Source organism: Dendroctonus ponderosae, unplaced genomic scaffold (genome assembly GCF_020466585.1).
Source record: "Dendroctonus ponderosae isolate FM_Combo_2020 unplaced genomic scaffold, Dpon_F_20191213v2 Dpon_F_20191213_516, whole genome shotgun sequence".
In the NCBI taxonomy this organism is placed as follows: Eukaryota; Metazoa; Arthropoda; class Insecta; order Coleoptera; family Curculionidae; genus Dendroctonus; species Dendroctonus ponderosae.
Window position 1 is genome coordinate 1,753 of NW_026018732.1, and position 11,904 is coordinate 13,656.

The 11,904-nt window shown below is 32.7% G+C and overlaps 1 protein-coding gene across 1 annotated transcript; it reads left to right on the forward strand.

The window, feature by feature from the left end:
- Positions 1 to 304: 304 nt before the first annotated feature.
- On the forward strand, positions 305 to 10,304 carry LOC125504688 (synaptotagmin-7-like; the record flags this gene model as incomplete). The annotated part of the gene is made up of 4 exons (XM_048667052.1): positions 305 to 448; positions 8,226 to 8,483; positions 9,924 to 10,092; positions 10,198 to 10,304. Coding segments are annotated over 4 exons (678 nt in total), but the record flags the coding sequence as incomplete, so codon positions are not given.
- Positions 10,305 to 11,904: the final 1,600 nt, after the last annotated feature.

Sequence of the window (11,904 nt, forward strand, 5' to 3'; positions counted from 1 at the left end):
CACTATGTAAATATATACATAAGCTTAAACAACAACCCTTGAAAAAGTGGGACTCTCATCCAATTTCAATACTTTTCGCTACATCTAAAAGTATCCCAACAAAAAACAAAAGCACTTAGGATCGAGCTTTCCCAACTTTGTTGTTCACGTTTTTTGGCGATTGTGTACGTTCCGCGCCAGAATAATAAAAATGTATATTGGGATATAGCAAAAAACGGAATGGTTGCTTATCTATGTTCTACACATATTATGCCTTTATGGTACTTGAACAATATTGTAAATAACTGTGTTTAATTTTATTTTTCAGATGGCCTTTCTTCAGAGCCGTTCAATATCATTAGTGGATATGTACATTGACAATTCGGAGCCATCAGAAAACGTGGGTCAAATTCACTTTTCACTGGAGTACGATTTTCAAAATACAACACTAATTCTTAAAATTTTACAGGTAAGTCAGTATTCATTCAATTAGAAAAGCTATGATCTAAAATGTTTTAAAACTGAAAACTGTAGTGTAAAAATAATAATTTTAAAGCGACTAAATCCAAACGACTCTGTTAAATTGCTTTAGAGACTGCTTGAACCACTTTTCAGTGTCTTAGAGCAGCTGTTCATCAGTTTTTTTTGCAGCTCTGCTTCGGGTATAGGAAAAGTGGTGCAAGTTTAAATTTAATTTCTTTAAGGCTTAGCATCTGGAGTCTCATGCTATAAAATGGCAATATCCTCTCAGCGTTGAAAAACTCGTACGTATAAATTCTTTCCCCTTATTAGATAAAATCTATTTGGGTGAGTTTAATGGCTCAGAAGTGTATTAGTTTAGTCCCAACTCACGTTTTTCCGATTCAGTCCTTTTTGTATTAAATACTCCATTTACGATTTAATGTAGTGAATTAAATCGATCTTAAAACATCCCTTGAAAGCTTTGGATATATCATACGGCATTTAAAATATATACTTATATACGTTTCCTTTCGTACAGATATTGCATATTTTAGTTAACATTTTTTGGCATTAATTTAATTCATTTTTCAAAATTTGATTCTAAAAATTGATTGATCCGATTGGATGGTAATATGTCAGGAGCTGATCAACGGATGAGAAATAATAGGCGCGAAACCCGTTCTGGGAGTGCCTGAAATTAACAAAGCTCGAAATTTCTTCCCACATATCAATGTTTGCTTCCTGACATCCCATTTATTCTTGCTTTTGATATTTAATTAGGCATACAAAAACATTCTCAATAAAATTCTCCCAGCATTCAGTTGACAAATAATAAATGAAAATCATATTTGTGCTTGGGATCCTTCAYTTTTAARATGAATAYTGWCAACCCSAAAAAMCATTCGGATCRTTTCATTMTATAAGTGTAGAGTTATGAASTTYWGAGATMTTCAGAATAATRTTATACATAATTTAAAACTGTTTCCYAAATCGAATTGATTCGGAGATTAAAGCCGTTGAAATTAGATTTTTTYAGGTTTTTCCTGATAAAMGTTTTMAACCAATTRTCSAATTTAAGTGAAATTCAGAACGCAAACACTACTACTGGCCTCACCATCTGCCTTAAGTTTGAACCAGYCAGCATTMTTAGAAGTGTRTTTTGTGTGCCACACTGTATAATTTTGACTCAAAACTAAAAAAGGAATTTCAATCRAAYATCTACACAGACATCTGCAGAAAAACACTGAKGGCTTACTTAAAGACAATCATCTGAGAGTTTATGTTTTACAASTCGTRCAAAGTTTGCTGCCAGCAGATGCTGAAAAACGCCTTCATTTTAGTAGGTGGATTTTCGATTCTATAGAACCCACARTGTTTACACATTTKATGAACAGTCTAATTCTTAAAAGAGCAAAAGCTGTTATTTTTCACAACAAATAGTTTAGGGTAAATGTATTTTAACGTATTTTAAGTAATAACATCTGTGGGTCGCATATTTTTCCGTCTCATTTAAATGGAGATTTATTTCACGAAGAGTTGGATAGATCTTACTCCTGGACATTACGAAACCACGTCGATGGTTTGRACGGCGACTCATATATATATGTTTCTCCCTGGCGMAGGACTTGGACGTGGACTTGGACACCGCGCTCACCTGATCTAAATTCCTTGAATTAATTTAGTTGGTGCAACTAACATTAATCGTCTGTGAAATAGTAGTAACGACCGGTCAGGAATTGGTTCATAAGTTTACGATCRTTTGTGTGGAAATAACATAGAATACCATTCAATTWACAGCTATGGTTACTAACAGTAGCTCGTCGATCCCGAAAGTCTATTGAAGSTGGAGGAGTTCACTTTAAGCATTTGCTGTACTTTTTTGTTTAGATGGTAAAATATTTCGCTAAATGTTCTCTGCTTAAGTATATGCGATTGAATTTATATTTGAAAGATATCTCATTTTTCCATAATGTTGAAAACGATATTGAAATAGAATTCTGACCGTCTTCTGTACAAACGTTAGTTTACTCAAATCAGTGCGAGTTTTTATAGCTTGATTTAACGACATTCAGCTATTGTTAAAGTAAGCCACAAAAACTCGCATTTTGGTGAGCGGAGTTGCATTGGCACGAAATTTATGAAATATTTCAGATACTAGATAAGATCTAGAGAGAGTCTTGGGGCTTCTATATGTAATATTAATACCGATGCTGCTATTACGAATTTTATATCAGTAGTTCAAAACGTATGAATGAAAACCTGAAAAATCTTGTTTAAACGCTTGCCTCCAAGACGATGTGATTTGAGAAAATTTTTCACACCAAATTCGACATTCTTGTAATATGTTTTACCCATTTCTGAAGTTCATCTGAATCATCATAAAGAAAGTAGCAGTGTAGAAATAAAAACATTCCATCCATGCAAGATCTAGGACCCTACAGACCGGGTGGTTATATATTCTATGCAGTTTATTGAGGCGTTTAATATGTGCTTGATTAACTAATATCGACAAAAAGTTAAAATGTGCAGAAGTTACTGACTTGAAAAACTCGATTTCGTCAAATGCAATTGTTACAAAGTCCGATTCATATTTTGAAAAAGTTTCTTTATAGTCGATACCTAACCCGACCAATGTATATTCGGTTTTTATGGTAGCTATTAAGACAAAAATTGACACAAATATGGGCATTACCAATGAAATCCGAACGAAAAAATTGACTTTGGCTACAGTTTTACAAGGTCTGGTCTTTGGTAATCCGATTGAACCACGTCTATTTGGATTGGATTAGCCTTGAAGGAGATTGGAAGTCGAGAGATTAATCAAATAACATTTCAGTTGACCATGGGGGATTATTCAGGAAAGGAACTGCGCTATTATCAACATTATTATATTATCTTCATAACTCTCCACTGGATTCGATGAACATATTTTAAATGTATATTGGCGTTAATCAGGTTAACTCACAATCCTATTTGTTGCACATTTTTATAACATTTTGCTTCTTTCTGTCTAGAATGTAAAGTGCTGAACTTAAGTACCGATTTCCATCATTAAAAATAAAATATGGAAATTTACTGGTCTGCAAATATGTAAAATAGGACTGATTTAATATTATACAAGTTTGGGGAAATAAATCATGTACCATATGGAAATCTGTAAGTCGTTATCCCGAAAAAGGTTTCGTATAAGCTATGTGGTCTCAAGTATAATAAATTTTAAACGTCATTAATCTCCGTTAATATTTTAAAATTGTATATTAAATCTTTGTAACACGCCTGCTGTATTAGGGATTCGGTAATTTATCTGTGTTATTAAACATCAATATTTTATAAAAGCAATTTTGAGGGTGGAATGTCAAATAATACATAAACTTTTAAATTATTCGAAAAAGTAGAGCTAAAACATAGTTGTGTTATTCTCTTTATATCTGAAATGTAAAGTATTTCTTCAATGTTTAGGGGCAGTTCTCTCACTTTGTAATTCTTCAATTGGGACCTCATGTCCGAATGATTCAAACTAAACCTGCGGTTTTGAGACAGAAGTAAAAACTTTCTGGGCCATAAAACCAGGCTTATAAGTCGCACATTTTGCTAATACTTATAATATTTTTGGAAGATTATTTGAATAGTTATTATTTGAAAACGAATACCTATGCTGATCGAAAAAAAACCACCTTAACTGATAGGTGGATTTATTCCGTCATGTAATGTTTTGTTTTGGTCATTGTTACAAACAGCAATAACAATTTTTTGTCATCATACACGAAATAGTCGTCTCTTCTGGTTAAATTTAATTGAGAATAACAAAAGATGTGGACGAGGCCTAATTCTTATAGTATTTCGCACGTAGACAAGAGGAAGCTGTAAATCAGTACTTTCCTATAATAATTTAAACTCTTAAAAATGAATGAGTCAAATGTAGTCATGCAATGCAACAACGAATTCTCTTTGTAAATTATTGTCATCCGTGATTAAAGTCTGTGACTGCAAACAGTTTGCAAAATGCGTAGACGCGGCCATCTGAATGTTCCACATGAAGCTGCTGTGGGAACCTTAATACACAAATTTGAGCAAACTGATCTTCAGAGGCAAAGCGCATTTTAGTATTTATGGCTTTGTCATTCGACAAAATTCACGCATTTAGGGATTCAAAAATCCACTAGTGAATTTTGAGAAGCAAACGCATCCAAAAGAGGTAATTTTGCTGTCAGCCGTAAACTGAAGGCATCGCCAGGCGATTTTTCTTCGAAAATGAAATCGGTCAAGCATTAACCGTGAATGGTGTTGGTTATTGTGAAATGATAGCTGACTTTTTTGCGCCATCAATGTGTCTCAACAGCGCGTAAATTTTTGACCAGGGGAACTGTAGAGTTACTGTACGAGTCATTTTTGGGTCGTGTTAGTTCTGGATGTGGAAATCGTCATTGGACGCCCAGATGATGAAATTTAACTAATTTTTTTAGCTTTTTTGTTTGGAGTTTTGTAAAATTACATGTTTAAATGAGCAAATCCACGTCGATTAAAGTCCTAAAAAACGAAATTCAACGCTGTTTCACTGGGATAATGCAAAATTGCATGAAAATAGCACATCTGTGCCAACAACGCCAAAGCAGTCATTTGTCTGATGTCTTATTCCATTCACAGCTCCATAATATCTTCAGTATAGACATATTTTGTCAAACATAGGACACAATTATATATGATTTATTTAAAACTGAGACCCGGCGTTATGAACGCCTTTTAGTAGAAAGGGCAAAGACAAAGTGGCAATAAATTCAAAGACAAACCGTATTTTTCTTATATGTATTCTGAAATTCTTGAAAAACATTGCTGCCGTATTTCTGATATAGTTTTTTGGAAGTTTCTCAGTTTTTAATAACAATGAATTTCTTTTACTATTTTTTCTGTACTCCTATAACAGCGCCAGACAACACCTCCAGAGGAATGGCGCCAATTTTGAATCACCCTATATACTTTGAGAGTAGGTAATTCTTACACAGTGATTCTCCCGAAAAAGTCGAAAAAAGTGAAAATTCGTGCAACTGAAAAGCTCAGTAACGAAGCCACGCTGAGGATTGTACTCACAATTACCATATACAGCTAACACCGTTTAAAAAAAAGCGCGACATAATATCAATATATTGATATTACAAGTAATAAATAGCGTAATGAGAGATGAATGAATATGCGCGTGTGCAACGCCAGTCAATCTAAAAAAAATGTATAGTGATTTGTTGCCAGCATTAGCAAACAAAAATTAAAGTTAGGGCCAAATTTTTCCCCAAGAATTATCACTTTCATTTACATAAAAGCATTTATTAAGTTTGGCTTTTTTCAGTCAACTGAAACACCTCGTATTTACTGAAAGGCGCATTTTTTCGAACATAGTTGGTTTAATTTATAATCAAATTTTTGTTATTGTTCCATTCTCCGTTAATACTTTCTTCTGTGGGAAATGTACCACTCCGTATAAGCTAATGAAAGCGTCACAAAATAAAACAAAGAAGAACGTGAACTTTGCTGTTATATTATATATGCATTTGATGGAACATATTCATTCTAACATAATTTAAAAAATTCCGGAAACACTAAACAAGTAACCAGATGCTAGTATTTCAAAAGTTCTCTGAGTGTTTCATTAACCAGCTACATTGCGTGATCGTAATTTTCTATATTTCCGGTAACATTTTTCTTATCAGCTATGCTTTGTTTTCTTTTGATTGAATACATTTATTCTACTAGCTTAAGCAGCAAGAACAAAGACAAACGTTTAGTTGCGTATTCCCATTTGTGAAATGGTTCGAAAACATTTTTAAACGGGCTTGATATAATTTGGCTGCAATTATTCAGAGCCAGTAGTATATCAAATTTCATTTCAAACAAAAATTATCACACGTTTCTTTCCATGAATATTATTAAACACGCGCGTGTGATTTTTTTTGAGCATCATTACAGTTTTAGACCATATCTGATGGTTTAAATATAGAGAGACTTAAGTTAATAAGTTTAAAGATTAAATGGATATCTATTCCATCAATTTAAAATGAACAGTTTTATCTTCTATCTTCTTCATTTACTTTCACATATTTTAAATTTGATTGCATACTTTAAAACTCAGGTTGCAAGGTCCTTAAATTTCACAACAAAAAATCAACAGCAAGTTGGCTTCATTGGATTATTAATCATAATTTAATAAAGGGGCAGAAAAACTTAATTTTAACATAATTTATTTGAGAAACACTTACTTTACCGGCCGGCAAACATTTTTTTAAACAAAAAATTGATAAAAACTGGACGAAAAAAAAACGGAAAACACCAACATTGATATCTTCAATGTAATTGAAATATAGATCAGTTTAATCAGCTGTATTTTCGGTGAAATAAACTTAGAGAAAATCGGCATAGAGAGAGAGGTTCGCCAAAAAATATGTTGGTAACTCGTTTACAATATTTTAGCAATTCGGCGACATCCGCAAGGGTTAACGTCGTAAAATATCCAAAAGAATGCGGAGTAAAAACGTTCGCCTTCTTTCCTGGATGCATCCGGGAAGATGGATAATCCGAAAACAACAAAATAAACTATCCATAAGAAGAATTGTAGATTTGTCAGTTTTTGTAAATTTTTATCCGAAATCCCTATTACGCAAAAGGAATCTGCGTTGAAAACCTCAACGGCGCACAATACTTACTGCATACAATAATACTTTTATAAGCAAATTTTGAATACCTACTTGAATTAGCATTGTAAATTTTTTAACCTACTTTTATATTGATTTTTGTTAATGACGAAATACCGAAAATGTGTTTATCGGTTTTAGATATTTATACAAAGTCCGTTTAAAATAGTTTGTGGTTTGCAAATAGTTTTTTAGTCATATGAAGTACAAGTGAATGTTCCTGGTTAAGACATAAGCATTCAATCTCGGCGCAGGTTTCGAGCCTATTATTTCTTATCTCTTACAGGACTAAACTGGTACTAAATTTAGAAACAGTCGCGCTCTTTTTCAATGGGACAAGTATAGTAAAAAAAGGAAACTAAAAAGTATTAAAGGACCAGTAAAGTAAAATAGAACTATTCGAAAACCAGCTATTATAGAAGTTTATAAAAATTGTCTATGAATATGTTAGCAATGCGATAAAACAACATTTTTTATAAAGAAGTTTGTAAACAGTCTCCACTTAAAGATTTGCAGTTTTATATGCAAAAAACGTGTTGCTTCAAATTTGCAATCTCACAAATCTTGCGTGTGCCAGGAAAACTATTGAAGAACTTCGGCACAACTATTTTCCGTAAAATTAGTGACCGACTAGTGATTGATACTGCTCATAAAATTATTGGACTTCTGTTACCACCGAATATTTGTAAAGAGTTAAACTCCTCTACTTAATGTATAAAACTTGTTTTGTAAATGATAGTTGAACACTAGTGAAATTGTTTACTGATAACACGATCAATTTGAGTAAATAAGCACCTGCAAACTGGATCATTTAGTCACATATCAAAGGCGTACTAAAAAATTCAAGATTTTCTGAGATCTTATTGACCCATTTTTGCCGCAAAAACAGTCCTGTTTATGAATTTCTTGAATTAATAATCGGCCTCATGTTTTTGTTAAATGTGAATAGTTACTTAGTACTTCAAAGTGATATTAGTTTGATCTAGAATAATTATCGCCAATTAATTAATTATATGTTAAGTTCGGTTTACGAACGCATAGTTTTATTTAAAAAAATATGTATAATGTGTCCAATATTCACTGATAATTGTTTACTTTTTATTGCAGGGTAAAGACCTGCCGGCCAAAGATCTATCAGGCACAAGTGATCCCTATGTAAGAGTGACATTACTCCCCGATAAAAAGCACCGATTAGAAACGAAAATTAAGAGACGAACCCTCAATCCCAGGTGGAACGAGACCTTCTATTTCGAAGGATTTCCCATCCAAAAGTTGCAGTCTAGGGTTTTGCATCTACACGTCTTTGATTACGATCGGTTTTCACGAGATGATTCAATTGGGGAAGTCTTTTTACCACTGTGCCAGGTAATATTATTTTAATATCTAGCAAAGTGACAATATTGGATTAACTTCACAAGTGTTTAACCCCATGATAATCAATATTTTTGATATATAAGATGGTCTGTTGAATTCATCAGAATGTAATAACGTTATAACTAGAACTACATGTTGTAATGTTTATAAATCCCATCTTAGATAATTATAACTTAGAAACTCGATCAGAACTGCAGATATTAACTATGTAAATATACAGAACAATTCATCAGAACTTCACAAAAATGTATTGTAGGATTCTTAGACTGAAAGCATGAAAGATGATTCTATGAATTTATGTTTGAAAACACGTTGGTTCAAAGACACAAAGGTGGACAAAATGTCAGATAATACCAAGAATATTTAGTATTTGTATGAACATTTTTCAATGTAAATTTCGTATTCTCGTATATTCTGCGCCTATTAATATTGAGAATATTATTTATTGCCATTCTAATTTTTATCGGGATAAAGTAATATAAATATTTTAAAATGCGGCATTTCAAAATAAATCGTTTTGGAGTTTCATGTTTTCTCAAAATTTGACTCAAAGTTTAGCTCAATAACTTGCGCAACAAGAATTCCTAAATCTTGTATTTTTACATTGTTCTCACAAATTAAACATCTTTTCATAGACAAAGCGTCAGAGAGTAAAATCGTTTTAATCATCTTGAAGATGAATATGCGCTCTATTTTTTGGCAATGAAACCACCAACTTCCTAGAGAGATTTAGTAAAGACCCCCTCGATATTCTGGAAAAGCTGTTAATAAAAGCATCTTGTTTTCTTTTTAATCTAATAATAATCGTACCAATTGCAATAAATTTTTAACAATTCGTTATTTTAATATAGTATAATTTCAATTAAATTTTTCAATCTTCTCGGAATCAAAACGTTCACATTTTCAACTTTGTTCCACAATGTGCAGCTTGAAAATTGGACTGTGCATTTTGCTGCAAAATTTATGCAATCAGCTCATAAAAATACCACTGTTGCTCAATAATACTGCATTATGATGAAATTTAAGCACGTGTAATAGAATAGTAGGCATTAATTTATTTAGAGGTTTATGCATGCATTTTATATGCTGCTGAACAGAGGATTAAAGCTTTCCAGTGTTAAACAATTCGCTTTTTTCTCATTTAGCTCTATGGAGTTGCTACCTAATGGAGTAACTTGCCTACCTGAATCTATATTGACTTGATCAAAAAGCTTTTGTTCGGATTTAGTTTTATTCTATTCAAACTAGAAGGAATTTCATATTTATGATTGCGTATTGCAATTGGCATTCAAATATTTTCAGTTTCGGCTCTTAATAGCTGTGTTTTCATTGAAGTGATAATGAGGTAACAAATATATTGTTAGGGTCACATCTAAACGTCCTTATTTTGAAGACCATATGTGAAGTATAATGCGAATGTTTAATTTTCAGGTTGACCTTAGCGAAAAGCCATCATTTTGGAAAGCTTTAAAACCGCCAGCTAAAGACAAATGTGGTGAACTTCTTACATCACTTTGCTATCACCCCAGCAACAGCACCCTCACACTTACCTTGCTCAAAGCGCGCAATCTTAAAGCTAAAGATATCAACGGAAAGTCTGGTGAGTATCGAAAGTTGATGAAAGAGATTATGAATACATAGTTGATGCAAGAACTGAATATCGCCTTTACGGTTTTTTAAATCTGTAACCAATCAAAATTTATAGGCGCAACCGAATGTGATTCTATTACTATAGCTATTAACGATAGCGATTTAGAATTTGTTCCTGTAGCTGAAGTGCCAATATTTCATGGATCGGAATATTACGACTAATAAATAAACCGATTTTATGTCCCACATGACAAATAGCCCGAAAATGTCCATCTTAGGTTCAGGAAAACCCATCGGGTCATAACTTCCTATTCACCTTTCCACGATTTATGTTTGGGTTTCTAAAATGTCATAATTCGTCTAGGTTAGTAGCGAAGGATTTTGAAAGCACCAGAAATATTATGATTCATAAAGCATATGACCAAAGCAATTTATCATAAAGCTAAACAAGGGTTTCGCTGATTTTCTCACCTCTCCTATTTGTAATCACTTATTCTGATTAGTTCGTTAACATTTGCGTTAATTTATATATGAGCTCTGTTGGAATATTGTTGATTTATTTAAAGTTTTATTCAACTGGCGTCGCGCACTTTAAGAGATTGCTGCCGCTAACTTGCAGAAGAGTGTGGAAGATTTGTTGAGAAATGTATGCATTCATTGCTCAAAATATTAGCTTTTGAAGGCAACTTTGCTATTAAGCAATAACTTAACATAATATTTTTAAAACATGTCAACCTTGCTTAAACTTTTGCAAAGTTTCTGTTTGGACAAAGCACGATTTTACAGTAAAAAAATTGATCATATTGGATGACTGGCGAAATTAAAGTGTACCTTCTTAGGAAGACTACGTCGGTCTAACTGTCTACAAACTCTATATGATAGATGCGCGAAGCCAACTGTTATTTATTGCAAATAATCTGTTCTGAAAGAGTAAAATATTAATTAAGATTAAGACTGTTTTGAGCTCCAAACGGTGTAAAACACTTTAACAGGTATCAGTTGACGAAGGATTACGATTTTTGCCTGAAGCCTCTGATTTAGCATAAAACAGTGCCATTGCATCTAAATATTAGTAATTCTGAAGAAATGAATAAAAGACGTACATTTGAAGGATTCAGTCCTTCTCCGCTGATTAGAGTGATGCATTACAAGTCCATCAGCGAGATGAAGCCCTTTCTTCTATTTGCCTGTTAGTTTCACCTCTTCTGTGTACATTCATTAATGCATAAAACAGAATGCATTTACTTATGATCATGAATGAAACATCATTTGCAGATGCGAATTAGCAACATTGTTGCTTACTTCTGATCTATTTTTTTGCAAATGGCTCCGTTTTCACTGAGAATTAAAAGAAATTGCGTTCTCCTCAACTGCATTCAGACAACACGTGCGCAGACATGACGCTAATTTTGAATCACCTTGAATGTGCAAGTTATACTTAGTTTTTTTATTGTGCAATTTTTCAGCGGTCAGAAAACCAATGCACAATATTTCCATTTTGATAAAATTTGCCAGAGCGATTTTTTCATCTGAAAATATCGATTACTCCATATGTTTGTATTGGCTGAATATAATTTACAGTTTCTTAGGCAAAGTTGTGTACTTTTTGAATGGAGCTATTGTTTACCAAAATCTGGTGCATATTATGATAAGTATCAAATGTCTTCAGTTGTTGCCAAAACTAGAGCTATTTACAAATGGCGAATCATTATTATGGCAAAAAAATTTAATTTCTCATTTTTATCATTCGTCTAAAACCGGCTATCGTCAGATAAAACTTGCACAGACAGTAAAAATAAATTGACAAAAATAATAGTTAGGG